Genomic DNA, 21,694 nt, shown 5'->3' with positions numbered 1-21,694 from the left:
TAAATTGAAGGACACTTTTATTGTCTTTTGGGCGGTTGCGTCAGAAAGTTGTGTTACAAATCATGTCCCTGATAGAATCAACAACAACAAAGCCCTCCGAAGGTTTGCTGCTCAGCAGCCAACATTTAATGACACTCAGTCTCCTAGCAGAGAACATGAAGCAATTGTACACAATTCTCTGAGACAGCACGTGCCTGCGAAAATGTCTTTTATTCTATATGTAACAGCCTTCTCTACCATCCCTCATATTTCTTTTCCCTTTTATAATACATAGAAAATGTTCACCCTGAAAATGCACGTACTGAAAACCACCCCAATAGAATATGCAGACTGACCATTGTGTCTGGTCCTTCTTAAATCTCCTTGAACCTTCCAAACCAATTTTCTAAGTGTTCCCTGTTGATTAGAATTCTTTAGTAACTCATGCTACAAAAACCACAGGCTAAAGTGGTCTGCAGGAACACATTTTTTGTAGGCATAGTTGAAATATAAATATATTTTCCACTCTAATATTTTTCTAAATAACTCTTTTGTAAAAAGAGAAAAAAAAAAGAGAGAAAAATCTTCATGAAGGTTTCCAATCAGGGATGCACACTGCCCGTTCTCAAGATGGTCATTTCAGGGTGCTATCTGCAAAACAAGAAATACAAGAAATTACCAAAAAGAAGGAAGCTTCATACAGTTTTCAAAATGAAAATTGTAACTTTGTGAGACACAGAGTGTAAAACATTATCATTTTGTTGGGGTGGAGTGGGGGTGCACATGCGTGCAGGTGGCCACAGAAGAGGCTCCTGGGTCCCCTGGAGCTGGTGAGATACCCAACATGAGCCCTGGGAACTGACCGCTGGCCCTCTGTAAGAACGGTACACACTTTCAATCACTGAGCCAGCTCTGCAGCCTTTCGCTTCAGTTCAACATGAAAAGCAAGAGCACCCCCCTGCTCTAAAAGACATAGGCTGTTTCCCCAGACTCCAACCTATTCAAGTCACAAAACTGAACATCAGATGATATGCGTATTTGCAATAAATCTTTAAATCGTAAGTTTAGTGGCTAAAATCTTTAGAAATAACAGGAAACAGAATTACCACCATGTTTAGCATATACTTATAAAAAATAACATAACCCCTTACTACAGTCTTTAATCTGTTAAGAAGAGATCTGAAAAAAAGCAAACAGCATGCTGATATTAGGATGTCAACTGGACATAGTAGAGTCACCCGGGACATAATGTAATACACATGCTGTTTAAACTGAGGAACTGCCGGACCAGACTGGCCTGTGGGCATATCTGTGGGCACTGTCCAGTGCACCATGGGACAGCATCAGGCCGACACAGGCGGCTGCGGGCGGTACAAGAAGGGCAGGCATGAGCCAGTGAGAGGGAGCCAGCAGACGGCGCTCTGCTTCAGGCTCCTGCCCCGCCTCTCTCGATGACGGATGAGAGGAGACTGTGACCTGGAATGGTCAGTTCCTCCCCACGTTGCTTTTGCCCAGAGCATTTTATCCCAGAAACAGGATAAAAGTAGGACAGTAGGCAAGACAAACAGTTATTTAACTACTTTAACAGGGCAAACAGAGAGAACGGAAGGGTACAGTCCAGACAGGAGGCAACATGCCCACTCTTCCTTTACATTCTTGCATTTAAGCCTTGATATTCATCTTAAATTTTCTGAAATACCTAAGAATTTGGTATTGCTATTTCCAGACCTGTTAGCTCTTAAAAATCAAGAAAACAAATGATATCTTTAAAGTCCAAACCTAAATTGAAATGAAATGCTCACAGCTAAAGTTTTCAAGATACAATTTTTTCCCTTTTAGTACTCACTCGGTATGAGAAAGTTTTAATTCTTCCCTTTGTTTTGCAGAATAATTTAGATTCCCACCTAAAATGTAAATGAGTAGCCATTTTAAGCAACACGAGTAATTAAAATTTAATCATACACATAAATATTTGCATGAAAAGTTATGAAAGGCAAAATGAAAAATATATAATCACACTTTAATTTTAGCTTTGTATATTTAAGCTTGAAGTTATATTTTGCTTCAGGTTTTTTTAACTGAAACACTGTTAAATGTCAGTATCACTGAAAATTAAGAAAAATTAAAAGAACTTTAAATTTTTTGTGTTATATTCTCTTAAGTATATCATGCCTTTTAGGGACAAGCAATTGGAAAGATTAATAGACATCAAATTCTTATAAAAAATACACTAACACATACTAGTATGGACTAGTCAAAAATCTACTATTTCTCATTCTAAACCAAATATACTCAACCTTAAAGTGAAAATTAATTTCCTTTTTATTTTTAGAAATGAGATTATGAGGGGTTTAGGGATTTTTTGCTAATATACACCTGAGATTTTATATTATGAAACACTGATCTTACTAGAGACGAAAAGCAATAACAGCAATTTCGACAGAAGGGAAGGTTCCGAATGTGTGATTATAAACATGAAATCACTAAGTAAAGCTCGGCCCTCAGGAAGATCCACCAGAGGTGAAGAAGAAATCACAAGAGCTGCTTACCTCGGGCACGATTCACCAAATACAGGCAGACCACAGCTAAAAGTGACACTGGAAGACACAAGGCACCCTTGTAAGTGAAGCCTCTGTGATCAAAATTAACGCGTAAACCAAATTCCTCTTCCTGGGTGCAGGGGTTTGACTATAAGGTCTCCACAGACTCATGGGTTTCAATGCTTGGCCTATAGAGTGGCACTATTAGGAGGTGTGGCCTTGTTGGAGTGGGTGTGGCCTTGTTGTGGAAGTGTGTCACTGTGCAGCAGGCTTTGAGGTCTCATATATGCACAAGTTATGCCCAGTGTGGGACAGTTCATTTCCTGCTGCTCAGGGATCAAGACATAGAACTCTCAGCTACCTCTCCACCACCGTGTCTGCCTGCGTGTGGTCATACTTCCCACCACGATAATGGACTAAACTCTCAACTGTAAGCCACCCCCAATTAAATGCTTTCCTTTATAAGGGTTGCCATGGTCGTGGTGTCTTTTCACAGCTACAGAAACCCTAAGACAATTGGCATTTTAAAAAACACAGGTCTTTGTTTCTGAAAGCTCTCAAGTGCTGCAGTGTTTTTCCCTACAGGGAATCACATGGTGCGTGAATGGCTGACACAGGAAGGAGGGAGCCAACACCCCCACACACATATACAAACAGGCACATGTGCGATCTCTTATTCTCTCCTTCTCCCTCTCCCTCTCTCCTTCCTCACTTCTCGCCCCAGAACTCCAGCCAGCTCCTTGCCAGTTTGTCACTCCACAGGAGTAGGCTTTGCAGGGATTTCTCATCTGACGACACCATGTGTCTTTACAAATGAACAAATGAAAACGTCCCCCTTAACTTCCCACCCAGAGCCAGTTCAGAGCCCACAAGGTGGAGCCTGGCTGCCTGCCCTTACTTGCTGAGGCACACACACTGTTTATCTTCCTTTAGATGATATGGCAAACCCAACTGTGAAAATCTACACATTTTACTCTATATCATAAGAAAGCAAATGCTGCCACATGGCACACTCACAAGAAACACAGGCAATGAAGAAAACCTCCAAAAGCAAGTATCCCCGAGAATCCAGTATCATGCCAGCAAGGATGGAAATGACGGCCAGCCCGAGGTTCTGAATGGATTGCATGCTAGGATTTGGGGATAAAAAAAATCATTTCATTCTCCAGAGTCTTCATACACAGACTAACTTCACTATTAATATTAGTATCACAGACCAAACATTATGGGTGTTACGAAAGACTCTCAGCCAGGGAGCACATGGATAGACTTTGGGTTTTGGAGACAAGGCAGCTATGTAGCCCTGACTGGCTTGGAACTCACTCTGTAGACCAAGCTTGCCCCGAACTCACAAAGAACCACCAGGCTCTGAGTCCAGAGCACTGGGATTAAAGGTGTGTGCCACCACTGCCAGCAGATTTGGGGGTTTCTCCTAGACTGTTCCTGCTACTCGACCATCAGCTCCAAGACGAGGGAAGTGTGAATACCTACCTGATGAAGGAAGGGAGAGCGGCCTGCACAGCAGTCACCGGAGCAGGCACCCTTCCTTGCCTTTGGGGGCCTGGGATACCGATCACCCTCCCACTGAGCAGAGCTCAGATGGACAGGAGTGGGCATGTCTCCTATTGGTTTTAACTTCTGCCAGCTGTCTTGCTAGGGGCTTCCCTTGCTGGATGGCCAAGCGTAACTAACTGTGTTTGTCTGGACTGCGGGGCACCCAACAGAAAAGAACCCTTCTAGGTATGTCTGTTGGTCATGTCTGGAGGAAGGATTTCAGCAGGAACTCCTGGACGTGGCTAAGCACCACCCATAGGCTGGAGACCTGATGAAAATAAAAGGGCCTGTGATGGCTATTCTTGGCTGTCAACTTGACCACATCTGGAATTATAAAACCCAGAAACAGAAGAGCACACCATGAGGGACTTTTGCTTAATTTGAAGTAAGATCCATCTCTAATCTGGATCTTTGAGTTAGGAAGATACCTTTAGGTGGAAAGACCCACCTCTAATCTGAGCTCGCCTTTTGCTGGAAGCTGATATAAGGACATGGAAGAAGGAAGCTTTTGCTCTTTGCCTGCTTGGTCTCGGCTCCCTAGCAAGACCATTTCTTCACTGGCCTTTAAGCCTACATCTTCAGAATCCAGAGTATACTGAAGACCAGCTGAGACATCCAGCCTCATGGACTGAACAGCTACTGGATTCTTGGACTTGGCATTCACTGACAGCCATTGTTGGACTAGCTGGACTGCTGCCTGTAAACCACTCCATAAATCCCTTTCTACATAGAGAGATGCATTCCATGATTCTGTTACTCTAAGAGAGCCCTTAGTAATACAGGAAGAAAGGTCTTAGAGCAGTTGTAGGATGTGTGTGTGTGCAATTGCATGTGTGCACCTGCTTCCTGGCTGCCATGATGGATCTGTCTCACCAGTAGGCTAGAATCAATGGAGTCAAGAATTATGGATTGAAACCTCTAAAACCAGGAACTAAACTAAACCTTCTCCATTGGGTTGTTTTCCTCAGATCAATATTAGGGAAAATGACCAGAAACACCACAACAGTTGATTACAATGGACTGACGTTTCCAGTCACCCTCAGGGTCAGCGCTGTCCCAGAGTTAGGACACACAGAGCATCACTACAGTTAGGACACATGGAGCATCATGATAACTGACACAGCGGAAGGCAGCGTGTGTGACAGGCGATGAAAATGCAATACTTACAACCCGTATGCAGTTCCCAGCTGGTGTTCCGGAACTACAAATGCCACCATTGGCCACAAAGCACAGGCAAGCAATGAGTAGGAGAGTCCCAGGAGACACTGGACAGGAGGGCAGAAGGATATAGTATGTCATTTTCCTTGATAAACATTAGTAAAGTCACATACTAGCTAAATGAAAATGTAAATAGGTTTTACTGTAATTAGACTAAAATTTGAAATGCTTGGGCCTCTCTCAGTGCCCGGCACTGTCTTAACCATTTTCAATTGTGTGTATAAGCTGCCTGGGCCACTGAGTAGTCAAGGGCACAGACAGTTTCCAAGAAGTTCTTACCCAAGTTTCAGGCATGATTTTGACCTGATTTTTCGTAATAACAGATGAAGTAATCAAGGCAGCAGGGTGACGTTATTTTACTGCTGCCCGTACAGGACCAATTCTGAGCTGAAAAGCAGAGCAGGGATCCAGCTGCCATCATCACTTGTTAGACGCTATGTGACAAGGTCCTTTCCGCAATTTAAAAAAAAAAAAAAAAAAAGAACTTGCTGACTATGCTGGCAGCAGGCCTGCAGATGTGCAACCCTGAGTGCAAGGCCAGTCGAGTCTACACAGTGAAGTTGGAGATAACTTTAGCTGTATACAGCAAGGGTATGCCTCAAATTTAAAAAAAAAAAAGTGAAAAAGAAAAAGCATGATTTGAATTTAAATTAAGTATTACATGTACCTATCAAACTGGAAAATAAGAAAATAATGCTGACACCCAACATTAGCAAGGCAAACGGACACATCCGGGCACTCCTGGCACAGTTACAAATGAGGAAGGAACCCCTGAGCATCATAAAATGAGACGTTCCCTGTGCAAAGCCTCCAGGGCAGCACTCCTATCCCTAGGACCCGGATGTCCCTGTAGGAGACTGCCGTGGAATCGCCCACTGACGCCCAGGGCGCTCCAGTGAGAACAGGTAAGACACACGCACTTGAACCTGCACTCTGAAAACAGACACCAAGAAGACGGCGAAACCTTCATGGACTTCCTGCCACCTTTATTCCTACCAAGAATCAGGCGGAAGAATGGCTACCGGGCCAAAAGATCAGTCACTTTTAATGAAATGACTTATTTTAATGCAGCTCAGAAAAAATAAATGGAAGTAATTAGTTTTCCAATCATGAGACTATTCTGCTTCAAGTTCTACTTCAGCTTTGACGGCTCCCTACTAAATAAGCAAAATGAAAAACCCTTATACATTAATAATTGATAATCCTTTTATATATAAAAAAGTATTTACTTTATCAAAATTATAAAGTCACACCCCCCCTCAGCACTGCCAACTGGGTTTGCCAGGCACACCAAGCATCCCTGAGCGCTCTCTGAGGCCCTGACCATCCCCCCGCTAATCACCATAGCGATCCACGGGTTCCAGAAGGTGAAGGCCAGCATCATGTGGGACACGAGAGTGGTAGCTACTGCACACAGGACCCAGATGATGTTCTTCCCAGTTTTATCCACCAGGAGTCCGAATATTGGGGACATGGGAGCTGATATGACATACACGATACTGCCCAGAGAGCACAGGAATTAACAGAAGGCCACACAGCATCTCTACAAACAGCAGACTAAGCAAGTCCAGCTCATTAATTCAGCATTCTTCTCAAACGACCGCCAGAAAAGAGAAAGAGAAAAACCAAGAAGAATTCTTTGGTTTTGGTCCCCCCCCCCCCCTTAATGCAAAGCCAAGTCTTTGGGACTGGGGTCTGCAGTGTTGGGAGGGGCTGGGGTCACACAATTTTTCTGGCCTCTCAGGCACAGCCTCTGCTTATGAATACCCAAATATCACATGCAAGAAGAACTTACAGAATTGCACCAAATACCTGTTAATTGCACTTGCTGACTGGGGAGAAAATCCAAATTTCTCTATGAAAAAAACTCTAAAATTAAAAAAGAAAAGTGTGCACATTAGAACTACTTTCGCTTCATGAAATAAAGACAAGTTAAAAAATAACTCTAATGTCCAATGGGCTTTCCTTTCCTGATAATATTCTCCCACTGTTATCTTTTATCAGTCACGTAGCACTCCGCCGCAGCTCAAGGACTCATGGGACTCCTTCACTGACTCAACTATGCCTGCCCACATGTCTTCAGAACACCAAAGTAACAGTAGAACGGCCGAGTCCTTTACTGTGCAATAGAGTTCTTGCCACTGTGACTACGTGGTTTTAAAGGTTATAAAGACATTAAAACACAATTCCTGCAAACACATTTGCATTCTCACACTGCAACAGCCAATGAATGAGGCAAGAAGCAGACAAAGCAAGCAAGAACCTGCCTTGAATCCTGATCCTAAGTCTGGCAGGATTAACCCTAAGTGGTCAGGCACCAATGCACAACTTCCATTCATAGTAAGCAGCCTCCTGATCCAAGAACGAAAGAAAATTTTAAAGGATTTCTTCAAGAGAATAATGAAAGTATTAAAACAAAGCTAAGCCAGGAGCTGTCAATGCCCACTGTATCCCAGAACTTGAAATAAGTAGTCTAAATATACACTGTGTCCAGAGTGGCAAAATTAACCACAGAAAGTACCCATTCATCCACGTGACTCAGCTCTCACGGTAACTTACAGGTGGGCGGACAGCTGGAGGATACTCACTTGCCCAGGCCGATGAACGGGAACACCGCTACATAGTAGCAGACACAGATGAGGAAGACCAGCCACAGGGGCAAGGAGAAGTCCTTTATGTCAGTCAGCTTAATGACTTCACCTTGAGAAAGGGAAGATGCGCTGTTTCATAAACGTAAGGACCTTTCATCTATGGTCACCATTTTTACTCACATAATTAAATGATTTTTTCTAGAAAATTCCACAAATAGCATCTCTGAGACAACTTACAAGTAACAGGGAAAAAACAGAAGGTACAGTTGTTCCCATCTATGGGAACTAAAATCATTTTACTGATATGAAAACAGAATCAAGAATGTACGGTCTGTCAAAACGTTTAAACGGAGGAATACATACAAAAATTTAGATAAGCAGAAATGAGTCTGCAGATATAAACATGTGGCGTCACAGCACCGCACTGTGGTTATGCCACCGTAAAACAGCTTTAGAGATGCCTTAGTTTAGTTAGCTTAGTTAGAGGCTTCACCCCAGCCCCCGGCATCCTATAGCCAGAGAGTCTGGAATGTTCAGGTAAAGGTTCCATCCCAAACAACCCCCCCCCCCCCCCCCCCCCCCCCCCCCCCCCCCCCCCCCCCCCCCCCCCCCCCCCCCCGGAGTTGCCTCAGTCCAGACTCCACCTCTGAGAAAGTCAGCCAAACAGTGACCCCTCCTTAGGGATGCTCAAGACCACTCCCACATGGTATTTAAACTGCCAACCCCCCTAGAGAACAAACAAGTGGTCTCCTGGTCTTCCTTCTTCATCTCCTCTCTGAGGGCCTGGAAGGTCACCTGGGAGTGTTAGTATCCATTAAACCTGGGCTTTTTTGGTTTAATTTGGTCTGATCTGGATTATTTTCTGAGCCCTCCGCCCTACTCTTCCTCCAGGCTGACGTACCTGTTTTTCCTTGCTCTCTATGAAGGATTTTCTCTGCTCTCCGATCCAAATAGGCAAGGACCAAAGCACAGATTAGTGAAAGAATGCACGTTACACCCCCTAAATAAAGGAGAGAGATTTTAGAAAAGCCCAGAGGCTGGGAAAGCTGCACCTACACACAGACCTTCATATTCCACTCAGTCACTCAGCAACTGGCACCATGGGGCTGGCTCAGCGAACCAAGGGACAAGAGGAACCCATCCAGTATGCAAAGACCCGCAAAGACCACTAGTAATGGCAGCAGAGAATGATCCCAGGCTCCCAGCTTTAACTTAGTGGACTTTCCACCATGCCACACCACTTCTCTCTAGCCTGAGCAAACGGCACCCAGCTTCTTCCTGCTCTCCATGACTGTGAGCTCACCTGGACACACTCCCTGGCAGACCTCACTTCACACACACACAGTCTCTTTGAACATACAATTTACAAAAAAAGCACTGAGGCACACATGGGAAAATCAGGTCCTCCTTCAGAAGTGCCAATTAAAGAAGAAACAAGGTGCCTGACTGTCTATTTCTAACCAGAAGAACTAGTGAACAAAGGAGGCAAAATCACCACCCATAACCACAGTGTCGGTACTGAGTCTAGAGTTCCTTCTCCTTTGGCACAGTGTCTCCTATGGCAGGCCTTCAGAGGACAAGGCGAGGGACAGAAGGGTTCACTCACCAGTCATGAGTGTCACTCCCAGGGTCAGGTGGCCAGCGGTGCCCAGTGAAGTCTCAATCTTGGAATACAGCCATCCCATGAGGTTCATGTTCACTGTGCTTCCCTGAGGAAGGAAGAAACAACAGGATTCTCAACTCTATACTCTTGGGGGAGGGTTATCTCAGTAAAGTAAGTATAACCAGAGTCCACATTACACGGAAGATAATCCGGATGTGATCAAGGTGGGAAGACTCGCCTTTAATCCAGATCCTTTAAGGCAGAAGACCCACCTCTAATCTGGGCAACACCTTCTGCTGGAAGCCTATATAAGGACCTGGGGAAAGGAAGCTTTTGCTCTTTGCTTGCTTGCTCACTCCTTGCTTTCAAGCCCATTTCTTCACTGACATTGGAGCCTACTTCTCTGTAGAGCACATCTGAGGCAGGGTGCCAAAATTGATGAGAAATTAGACAAGCTATAATTGGTGAGAAATTAGGCAAGCTATATTAAGGCTCTGAACTAATGAATGTTCATTTTACTGTCTTATGTTATTTATGGATGCTTTACTGAAGACAAAGTGCGGTGGTTTGAATAGGTATGACCCCCATAGACTCACGTGTTTGAATGCTTGACCCAAAGGGAGTGGTACTATTAGGTGTGGCCTTGCTGCAGCAGGTGTGGCCTTGTCAGAAGAAGCGTGTCACTGTGGGGGCAGGCTTTGAGGTCTCATATGGTCAGCTACCCCTAGTGTGGTACACAGTCTCTTTTTGCTGCCTGCAGATCAAGATGTAGGACTTCCAGCTCTTTCTCGAGTACCATGTCTGCCTGCATGCTGCCAAGTCACTAATGATAATGGACTAAACCTCTGAAACTGTAAGCCAGCCCCAATCAAATGTTTTCCTTTATAAGAGCTGCCATGGTGCATATTAGATGTAAAGCCAAGTATAACCAGGCTACAATCCTCAGCACCAGAAAAGCTAGGTAACAAGGAGGTCCCTAAGAGGGACAGATGGCTTTCCCTGGGAAGAGGAAAGAGAAGAGATGTCCTGGGAAAACTGATGGGGGAATGGGGACATGTGGGATCAGGATGGTCGAGTAGGGGGAGGACGGAGTGGGAAGGCAATGAAAGAGATGTCTTGATAGAGGGGGCCATTATGAGGTTAGGGAGAAACCTGGTGCTAGGGACACCCCCAGAACCCATAAGGATGACCCCAGCTAAGACTCCTAGCAGACAGTGGAGAGGGTACCTGAACTGGCCTTCCCCTGCAATCAGATTGGTGACTAACCCTAACTGTCATCACAGAGCCTTCACCCACTATCTGATGGAAGCAGATGCAGAGATCCACAGCCAAAACCTAGGCTGAGCTGCGGAAGTCCAGCTGAAGAGAGGGGAAGGGATTATATGAACAATGGGGGGGGGGGGGCAAAAATCATGATGGGGAAACCCACAGAGACAGTTGATCTAAACGTGCAGGCATTCACAGACTCTGGACAGACAGGAATCAACACGGGACTGACCTAGGCCCTCTGCATCTGGGTGACAGTCGTGTAGCTTGGTCTCTTGTGGGACTCCTAGCAGTGGGACCAGGACCTGTCCCTGATGCATGAGCTGGTTTTTGGAACCTATTCCCTATGGTGGGATGCCTTGCCCAGCCTTGATGCAAGGAGGAGGAGCTTGGTCCTGCTTTAACCTGATATGCCATGCTTTGTTGACTCCCATGGAAGGCCTTACTCCTTCTGAATGGAGAGGGAGGAGGAGTGGATGAGGGGGCATAGAAGGGACGTGGCGGGGAGAGGGAAGGGGAGGAGAGGAGGGAAGGGAAACTGTGGTTGGTATGTAAAACAGTTACCACGGTCATGGTGTCTCTTCACAGCAATAAAGCCCTAACTAAGCCACAAAGTCAATGTCACTTTAAGTCCTAGAGAAGTATAAAAACAAAGGCTAGAGAAGTAGCTCCCTGGCTAGGGCTCTTGCTGTGCAATCACGGGGACGAGAGTCCAGATCACAGCACCCATGTAACATGTCAGGGTCCCCTGTATGCCTAATACCAGAGCTCTGAGGAGACAGGAGACTGGAGCCTGCTGGCTTCCAGCCTGCATGAGAAAATGCCTAGGTGAACAGGGGGAGTGTGACAGAGAGTAACACCCAATGCCCTCCTCTGACCTCTGCACGCAGAGACACCTACACAGGACCACACACAAACAGGTGTTTCGGAAAGTGATATATAAAACCAATGCCTACTTCTTCACACCCAAGTGTGCCCAGCATACTTCTAAGACTTTGAAGAGATAATCTTCTTCCTATTGGGCCCTCATGAGGTCTGGCACCATACTTACAATTCTGGCCATGCTGAGTTGGAGTCCAAACACCAGATTTAATTCTTTGCCTTTAAACCAACTCACGGCGTATGTGTTCTGGGCAACTGCTAAGGACTCTCCTCCAATTCTAAATGTGGGGGGAGAAAAGTCACAGCTTTGAAAGAAACCCCAGTTAGCAATTTCAACATTCCTCTCCAAAAGAAGTAGGACTTCTGTTGAATGGCGGTAGGCTTGAGGGCTCCAGCCAAGAAGACACAGTGAATGAATACTGCGTGGTCATAAGCATCCCAAAGATGGCATCGGCCATTTCAACCCGGCACTCACAGCTGGAGTCCTAAGTTACTTTGCACAAATGGTAACCATTCCATGCTACACGAAAGCAACCCACACTAGAGGCACCACTTGAAAACAAACAGCTCTTCAAGGCCCCCAAGTATCCAATATGCAAAACAGCAAGCTCCAGGTGATTCCAGCCTCTGCCCTTCCATGAATCTCTGCAGCAGAGATCCCAGACACCAGGACAGAGAGTCTACCCACATATTCCACCTGCCCAGCCTCTGACCTTCCATGAATCTCTGCAGCAGAGATCCCAGACACCAGGACAGACAGTCTACCCACATACTCCACCTGCCACTAACTGTAAACAAATATGATGACTGTCTTCTATTGTGGCGTGTTGGGATGATGCGGCAAGCCGAGTTCGCAATCATGACAGCAACAAAAGGAGCCTGACCTCTGCACCATCTGTCCTACACAAAACACTGCGAGGGGAGTGTCCTGTGTTCACATTTTGTAAAAATGAAATCTCACTTTTCAGACCAATATGCAAAGCTCTTGCAGAATCAACATTCTTCTACTTCTGGGGTTCAAATGTTCTTCCACTTAGCTCCACACATTTATCACTACCCCCTTGAGACCCATTTCAAAGATGTCACCTCCACATCCTAAAATAGGTCCTGCCATGGCTCTGTCCTAGTCCAAAGGAATCTTCCTCCTCGTCTACAAATAAGTTCCCACACTCTCACTTCACCCATGTGGCCATTTTTAGCCACATTTTTGTTCCAGAATCTCTTTCAAGGTCTTCTATACATTTTATTTCCTTCAGAGATATACCACATCTATCTACCCACGTGCTCTTGGTGCCTTTGAAAAAAGACTTCCTTCTGTCAACTGTATGCCTCAGGGTAGGAAGCCCGCGGCTGGACTCAGAACAGGTTTGTGTAGCAGACACTGAAGTGTACCTGCAGGCAGTCAGCCTAGAGATACTGCTACTTCAAGACACCTGAACAGTGAGCAGGAAGACGTACGCACCACTCACTCAGGAAAAGACGCCCAGAGTAACTGACCTAGAAACTGATGGGCCATACTTTCATGAATGGAAGCAAATCTGTCTTAAATGCAATCAGAGAAAAAACATCGTTTCTGAAGAAGCTTATAATAGCAAACTCTGCAGCTAACCATGATCACTCAAAACACTGCGTCTCAGTTAAAACAAGTAACCAAGAAGAACACTACATATTTAGGCTACATTTCAAGGATGTGAAGTAATTCCTCAAAATAATGATGTATTTCTTTTAAATCCTCAATAAAAGACAAGTAGTGTGGGTCAGTGGATAGGTTGAGATATGGAAGGCCCTGGCTTTAGTTTTTAGCATTAAACAGATCCTCAATAAACATGCTAAGATAACATGAAATTACGGAATAACTTACCCAAACACAAACCTCCCAAACTCCATCAGCCAAAACGCATTAACTATTCCACCCAGAGCAAAAATAACCTGTAAATAGTAATAGAAAAATAAATTCAGGACATTTGAAAGGGATGAGTAACACAACAAACCCTTATTCTCACAATAATCTTATTAGCCAGACTAGAAAATCTGAGACATTAAAATATCAATGCTCATGCATTTAACAGGACTTATGCTGGCCAGAAGGCAAGCCTCCAGCATGACCCTGAGAGATCTTCTGGATCAGGTTAACCCACAGGCAAACATCCACCCAAACGTGGGTGACGCCATTCTCTGAGCTGAGCAGCATGAAGGGGGAAAGCAAGTTGGGCAGGCACCCTCACTTTCTGCTTCCAGCGACACACACGGCAACAAGCCACAGCATTATACAGTAATCGCTCAGCCAGCTTCTCAGGAAGTGACTCATCAGAGCCAAAAGCTTTGCTGGAGGTTTAAACCAAGACACAGGGCATATTGGAATCATTACCTTGTGAACAAAGTGGCTGCTTCTTGCTGTAAGATTTCTCACTGTAGCTAGCCCCCTTCTGTTACAAATCTGGGGTTTATCTCCTGCAGTTCAGAACTATTTGAGCTACGTCTGGAGACAGTCACACAGTCTAGAATCCCGCTTCCCACTACCAGGCCTTTGCTCCTCTCTCCTATATAAGCATAGAGATCTGCCTTCCTGCATTTTTGTTTTTATTGACAGGCATTTGGTCGGCATTTAGGGTCCAAGCAAAAAAAAAAAAAAAAACCTCCATTTAAGAGATTCCCAGATGTCCAAGGACATAGAATTACTACATGCCTAAAGCTGTTAATTCATAGCTGCTCACATAAACAGAAAAAAAATAAGCATGCTTTGGTTTCACCTCACTTATAGATAAGGAAAGTGATGACCTAAAGCTAACCTTGCATTAAAAGATTCCTAACTCCTCACCTCACCTTTACCTCCATGTAACGATGACTTTAGTTCAGGAGATTAACTATGAGTCTTACTCTTAGAAAAAAATCATTAACCATCTAGACACAGTGCAGAGGAAGACAAACCTCCACTGGCACCTCTGATAAGCACAAGCTTAAGAGTTTGCTAACAATGAAGCTTTCTAACATTTGACAAAAACGCTAATGGACCAAGGGTGATATACTTCCCTTGTCTGTTTATATTGGCTGCCTGGTTACCTATGCCTGCAAGGTTATGTGGGTCTTTATGGGGCGGGTGTAAGAACAAAGAGAGCTAACACAAGTGGGGACAGAAAGAGGCTGGAGCAGAAGAGAGCAGCAGAAGCATCCCAGAAATTAGCAGAGATAGAAAAACAAAAAGAAGAAGAAAATGTGGTAGAGAGTTGAAATTGGAATCAAAGATGAGACAGAGAAGTTATAGACAGTTAGGAGAGAGCAATTAGAATGGAGAACAAGAAAGAAATAACAATAAAGAGGCATGGATAGAAAGAGCGTGTTGTGAGTAGACATCTTAACCTCCAGATTTTAGTTCCTTTAGCTTTTCGTGGCATCTTTCTTCTGAACCCTGAGAGGAACCCTTGGAGGCTGGACCTTTAAGGTTCCCAATAAGACGCTGTGTGACCAGCTGCTTCATACTCCCGCCAATATGCCTTCCCCTCAATCTGTGGGCCAGAATAAACCTTTATCCCTCCTAAGTGGCTTCTGCCATTCACAGCAATGAGGAGAGCGACGAAGATGATGTAATTAAAGGCTTAAAATAAATGATACCACGTGGCCATTCGTGGGCCTGATTAATCAAGCTGGTCATTCATTAAACATATTTTGCTTGGGGAATTAGATTAGACTTCAAAGTCACTGCCATGAAATGAACAAATATTTTGGCCTTTCTTACCTGCCCAACGCAAACAAGGCAGCTGAAAATAACCGTGCCCCACCTGTGTGAGAGAGAAGATGTCATTTCTTCACCTTATCGTCAGTGACCAGAGTCCTAGACTAACCAGCTGTGCGGGTTTCTTTGTCCACTCTACACGAACGCTCGCCTGCAGCTTTCCTAAACCAGGCACTCATACACAAAAGCCCAGCACTCTGATGGGACTGCAGAGGTTCAGCGGCGGCCCGGGCTCACGCACATCATTGTTGCCCCCTTAAAATCTGAGCAATCTTCAAAAGGCTCCCAGGATCAGGCAATTAGAAATAGAAATTCTTTAATAAACTTCTGTTGGAGGCTAGCGAGATGGCTTAGCAGCTAAGCGAAGACATCGCTCGGGCAGAGGACCCACGGTCAGGCAGCTCACAACTGCCTGCAACTGCAGCTCCTGGGGATCTGGGCACTAGCGGCATAAAATAAATCTCTATTTTACGAGTTTAGGATTGGGTCTAGGAAGTTCTACAGTAGATAATTTAAGTGACTATAATTCTTGATAACTAAAAACTTCTTTCAGAAGACAAATCTTAGGCAAGTTAATGGAGTTCCAAGTCCAACTTTAGTCTAAGTAACAATATTTCACCAGCTCAATTAAAAGAGCAGGATTAGAAGCATCTTCAAAAGTCACCAGAGTCAACTGTACTTCTGAATCTGAAACCCACTCAAAATCCTTGTTAAAAAAAAAAAGACCACACCATCAGCTGAATGTTCTCTACAACTTGAAAATTCAATGTCCCCAGATGATTTAATATCACCCCAATGAAAAAGCAAGTTCCTCCTCCGAATAAGTGGGATTAACTTCCCTGAAAACTCAGCTAATTCTATTCCTTGGGACCCAGCAAAATATGTCCTTCGTACTTAACTATTGAAGATTCTTAAAAGCAAACCCCAAGCCACGCACACGGGAGTGCTTTCACCACTCATCCCTCAGACACGAGTTCAATCCTCGCTTCTGCCTTCCGAGGGAACTCCCAGCTGTGTTCACCAAGTCTTCACAGCCAGCGCGAAAGGTACAGAGTGACAAAGCTTACTCGACTATTCCTCTTCAGCCTCTAACGTGCATGGCCACAAAAAAACGTCAATGGCCACAGAAAGGCGGAAACAGAGCGGGAAATTCGTAAGTCTTACCAGAGCTGAGGGATGTCTCTCTACCTATGTGCAAAGACCTTACATCTCCAGCTCTCCTTTAATCTCTGTGGACACTTGTCAGGCAGGAACTGTCACCCTACCTGGCAATGAGGAAGCCGAAGCTTTGGACAGTAGGGACTTGACCAAATGGCAGTGAGATGACTCACACCTGGATCGTCTGACCCAAATTAAGAGTAAAATTAACTTCCAGAAACAGATGACCTTACTCCATCTGCAGCATTCACTAGACCTGACCTTAACTGATCAGCCAAGCCTCAAGGATGAAGTCTCGAGACAAAAACAAATCTTCAAAAACAGAGCACCAATCCTCATGTCCATCATCGGTCACTTCTCAAGTCTATTGAGTTCTTCGAAGAAAAACGTCAACCCATTCCTACATTTTCCCAATCACCAGTTAAGTTTGCCCACAAATTAACTTTTCTGCAAGCTTACCGTATTCCAAATATTCGGTCTATCAAAAAGCCACCCAAGAAACACAAGACTACATTGGGCCAAGAATACCAGGCATACAGCAGCATGAATTTCGTGGTATTCACTTGCATGTCCTATATGGGAAGAAAAGAAAACTTTTTTCCAAACGGGCTTAGCAATTAACAGGTCAATACAAACAGTGATGACAGCTGTCTAGGGTAAGTTCCTTGAGACTCTCGGGGAAGCTACAATCCTTGCACTCAGAAGAACAGTCACACGTGGGCACGGCTTAACTCCACACACTACTGATCAGGCCTCATGGATTCCAGGACCAGTCACTGGTACGGGGCACAACTCAGACTGTTTCTATCTCCTACATCCTTATGTCTTCATTTCTGCCTGCATTATGGATTCCTCCCACATAGAAAGAATCATCTTTGCCCAGTCTTATGGACTCTATCCTCTTTAACACCTACTAGAACACAGAAGGACAACCCGTGCACTTTCCCTCTGCTCAATGGCTTAAAATATATACTCCCAACAACAGTCTAAGCGCCCAAGAAACAACAAATATCAAATATAACTTTACAATTCAAAACCAGACTATGGACGCTGATAGGGACAATACTCAGCAAACGGCACCCACATTTATAAAGGTAAATAACAACTGAGCTTATCTAAGAAGGTCAAAGCCAATCCACAGATCACTTATCCAGAGGGGTAGGAAGCGGGAGTGTAAAACCTCAACAAAAACTGGCATTTTTAGCAACACAAGTTCACAATTATCCACCTAAAGAATGAAACTATATTGCCATCTACGCGTCATCCACGAGTTCTTTGGGGAAGCAAATATGATCCCAAGAAGCCTGCAGCTTGTGGGCTTGCTGATGACACCAGAATAGAAAGTAGGCGGACCTTTCACATGGGGCACCCGGAGAGCTCATGGTACCAAGTCAGTGCTCCAAAACAAAGAGCAGCGCACGAATGTGGAAAATGAACTCACCCGTTTAACCTGAGTCTGGAGGGCAGAGGGGCTGTCATAGCAAAAGTAGCTACCTAGGGAAGAAAGAGCGCATATGTCAGCCGCAATGATCAAGCCTGCACAGAAGTCTACAAGGCCTAATTACAAGCCCTAATTAGTAACTAGGCTGGGGAGTTGAAGGCTTACGCTATTGCTCACGCCAGGGAAACGTTTGTAGACACTTCCTCTTCTGCCATCCAGAAGAACTTCCACAATTGAGCAATGTGCATACCCAGCAAATAACAGAAACCTAACAGCCACTATTTTTAATCTTTTTTTCTTCATGCGTCCCATGCTTATTACTGTATTAATACATTCATGAAATAGCATCACTTTCCTTTCTTAAAGCCATCAACACTAAAAAATCCTACATTCTTTACAGTTGCAAGTTAGCTGCCGTCACTTTTCCTGAAAGCAGAATTAACTTCCACTATTCAAACCAAACCAGTCTTTGAAATAAATTCTGATCCTGTAAACAAAATACCCGGGAGCAAATGACTACGTGAATATGGTACTAGAAACAACACAACCGAGAGACTAAAAGGATCAAACGAAAATATAACACGGTCTCCTGAGGAGTTAGAAACCCGCGTGGGGAGAGGGGTGTTATCCATGATCGGGAGAAGTATCTCAACTGTGACTGACAGGCTTGAGGGGCCCCAAGGTAACACTGCCGGTTTCCACACTGACTGCAGATTCCCAAAGCTACCGGTACCAAGGTGGGCAAGGTAACTAGAGAGGCAGGACTCCGGCTTCTCAAATCCTTAGCCCAATCTACCTACCAAAAATAAGCTGTCAGCTTGAGTACGGACAGAATCTTCAAGTGTTTTGTCTTTGCTTCTTTGTTGTTGATTCTAAACCTAGAACTTCTAGTTCCTAGTTTAGTTTTTAGTAAGAGATTCAATACCAAGGTTTGTTTGTTGAGACAACGATCTCTCTCTCTAGTGCTGGCTATCCTCTGTAACTAATAGAGTCACCTGTCTCTGCCTCCCAGGACCGGGATTTAAGAAGTACACCACCAAGCCTGGCCCAGTACCACCACGTTTTAAAGCAAAGGAATGGGTTCCATCATTCCAAAAACTAGCCAACAGCGTGTACAAATTGCAAAGAAACCAAAGCCAAAAGTGTCCGCTCTACACCAGGATCATATGTTTCTGAATCTGATCCCTGAAACGACACTTTCAAGTCAATCCACTATTTACGAATCGGACCACTTGCAGCGTAAATTTAAACTGTAACAGAGGAGGGAAATACGTTTTTAAAAGAATCTTAAGAAACTGCTTTCCGAGGATCAGATTTCTTAAGTGAAACCAAAAGCCTCCAAACAAGTGGGGTCCCGCAGGACTGCTTCACACAGGAAGGGTAAGAAAAGACGCCTACTGTTAGGCTGCCAGCAAGGTACAGTGAACCCAAAGCCAGTGCGAGAACTCAAGAAACACCAAGAAACGCGCCCGCGGTGGGGTGGGGAGATGTCACCTAGGGAAAGGAGGGAGAGGGATTTGAACAACGCTCAGAAGTCTCTTGAGCACAGTGCTGGGGCAAACAACTGAGATTCCTTCTCACCCCCGTCCCCAGGGAGGAACTGCTGCACTCTGGGACTTAATAGGAACAAAAGTCGCCAGCTCTGTCCCCAGCCTCGCTCGCGACAACTAGATGGAGAGGGTCCCAAGCCAGGACGGCAGAGCGGATGGGGGATTCGAACCCCGGAATCCTTCGATCGTTCTCCCTAACTCTCCCGGGCTCACCAAAGCCGAGGAAGCACATCAGCAGGAGCACCACGAGTCGGTGCGCCAGGTGGCTGGGGTCGCAGAGCGCGGGCAGAGCGCGCGGGGCGCCCCGGACCGCGCTGTCCCCCTCGGGCCGGTCCCCAAGCAGCGCCCGCGCCTCCTCATCCTCCTCCTCCATCGGCCTGCAGCTCGGAACGGAGCGGGAAGCAAAAGCAAGGATGGAGAACCGGCGCTCACGTGACCGCGTGCGCTCACGTGACCCCCGCGAGTCACGCACCGCCGTGCTCACGTGAACGCCTGTTCACGTGGTGGCGGGGCATTTGTTTACAGCGCTTTCTGGTCCGCTGACGCGGGTGGGATGAGGTGAGGTGGATCGGGTCCTCCTGCTTCCCGTTAGCGTCTGGTTTAAGACCGGAAGGGTGTTACGGGTGCAAAACTCCCAATGGGCGGCTCGATTTGAGCAGGTAGGGACCTCAAAATCCTTCTGCAGCTGAGCCCCCTCTCTCCCTCATTTCGCCAATTCCTCCTGCTCCCGGACCTTCTGATGTGCCTAGCACTGATGTTGGGGAAAAGGACGAGTTCTCTCACCTCGAGAGTACCGGTGAGAGAATTTACTTAGGGAGTCAGACAGAAACTAATAAATCTGGAGGCTGAATGACTGCAGCGGGAACGGGCATTCCTCACAAATGTCTCATCTGGGTTTTATGCGTTTATAATTACACGTTATATTGATCCTGGAATACGAGAAGGAAGTCGAGAGTAGCGATGTGAAACTTCCTGAATGAAGAGCCCTTCTAAGATGGCCAGCAGAGAATCAAGACCACTAGATTTGTTTTGAGAAATTCGATTCGGCAGCGCAGCAGCCTTCTACCCCACTTTTCTAGGTGTCCCAAGGCTTTGCCAGTAGAATTTGGAATGTAGTAAGACTAGGTGCTAAAAATAGCCATGAAACATGCGGCAGAACTGAAAGTGAGAGACTTCGAGTCTGACCCTGGAGAGTTTATAGGCTTGGCACAAAGGAAAGATTCAGGGACTACCTGCAAGGTAAAGTAGAGACGTGTTTAAACAATAGCATATGAGATCTGAAAGAAGAGGGGGCCTTTTGAGTGTCTACAAGATGTCTAGGGTGGCTCTCCAAAGAGATCCAAAGAGAGGGGCCAGGGAAGTAGAGGCGGAGTGTCCGAGGAGAGATGTTTAAAAATATTTACACAGAACCTGCTTTCTACCTCCTGGTCCTCTGACTAACAACTACGGCACAGCGGTCACTCCATCTTGGGCTTATTCTTTCACTAAACAGCTGTACTGCAGTGAAGGACCTAGACCATCAATTTACATCTGCTGACCCTGCCCACAAGATACATGACTAAATGTCTTGTATTGGCTACTTTTATGTCAACTTCACAAGCTGAAGTCACCTAAGAGGAGGGAACCTCAACTAAGAAAAAGTCTCCATACCATCAGTTCTGAACTCTCACAGGCAGAAGAGCTGGCCCCTGGATAACGGGACTGGGAGGGCTGGCCCTGCTGGGCACCAGCTGCAGCGCGCAGAAGAGTAGGTCCTGCACCTAGTGGGCAACACAGTAGAGTTGACCCTGGTGGTGTGGGTGTGAATGAGCATGCCCTGGCCCCAGGGCAGGAGAACTGGCCCTGCCCCTTGCTGCCTGCTGCATTGGGGGGAGCTAACTGGGACAGAGCTGGAGAGTTCACCCTAGGGGTGAGTATGAGGGAGAGCTGGTGGGGTGCTGACCAACCAACCCAGTTACCACCCAGGCCAGAAACCACCCCAGCATCCACCCCATCTGTGATCTGCTGGAGTGCGTGAAGGCGCTGGTCCTGCAGATCCAAAGTTGCAGGATCTCCATGACACATGTCAACAACAGAAAGTCCAGGAAAAGTCCCAGTGAGGGCTCTGTATTGATGGTGTAGCAGAACGCAGAGGCATCGAGCCAGACCAATGACTCATTGCAAAGAGCACTTGCAAGTAAAG

At 45.6% G+C, this 21,694-nt stretch overlaps 1 protein-coding gene across 2 annotated transcripts; it reads right to left on the bottom strand.

Annotated features, from left to right (window-relative positions):
- Positions 1-19,959, bottom strand: Mfsd1 (major facilitator superfamily domain containing 1). 2 transcript variants are annotated; one of them, XM_050147487.1, is made up of 16 exons: positions 19,726-19,958; positions 17,963-18,015; positions 16,981-17,093; positions 15,367-15,409; positions 13,495-13,562; positions 11,803-11,911; positions 9,489-9,591; positions 8,784-8,882; positions 7,880-7,991; positions 7,104-7,160; positions 6,634-6,790; positions 5,241-5,338; positions 3,537-3,649; positions 2,529-2,576; positions 1,826-1,883; positions 1-630 (listed from the first exon to the last, which is right to left on the bottom strand). In XM_050147487.1, the coding sequence occupies exons 1-16, from the start codon at positions 19,883-19,885 to the stop codon at positions 627-629; spliced, it is 1,395 nt and encodes a 464-aa protein (XP_050003444.1). In that variant the 5' UTR covers positions 19,886-19,958; the 3' UTR covers positions 1-626. The 2 variants fall into 2 exon arrangements, with proteins under 2 accessions (XP_050003444.1, XP_050003445.1); XM_050147488.1 differs by lacking the exon at positions 1-630 and having other exon boundaries at positions 1,822-1,883; positions 19,726-19,959.
- Positions 19,960-21,694: the final 1,735 nt, after the last annotated feature.

Source organism: Alexandromys fortis, unplaced genomic scaffold (assembly GCF_014885135.2).
Source record: "Alexandromys fortis isolate MF-2015 unplaced genomic scaffold, M_Fortis_MF-2015_v1.1 scaffold_53, whole genome shotgun sequence".
NCBI classification, from domain to species: domain Eukaryota; kingdom Metazoa; phylum Chordata; class Mammalia; order Rodentia; family Cricetidae; genus Alexandromys; species Alexandromys fortis.
Note: the sequence above shows the minus strand (reverse complement) of the source record. Positions and strands in the feature narration are given on the sequence as shown.

Coding starts and splice junctions, on each gene's coding strand:
- Mfsd1 (XM_050147488.1), bottom strand. CDS start 19,885: ATGGAGGAGGAGGATGAGGAGGCGCGGGCGCTGCTTGGGGACCGGCCC. Junction 9,592..11,802: donor AACTCAGCATGGCCAGAATT/GTAAGTATGGTG, acceptor TTCCTTCCTCAG/GGAAGCACAGTGAACATGAA. Junction 7,161..7,879: donor CCGTTCATCGGCCTGGGCAA/GTGAGTATCCTC, acceptor TTTTAATTTTAG/AGTTTTTTTCATAGAGAAAT.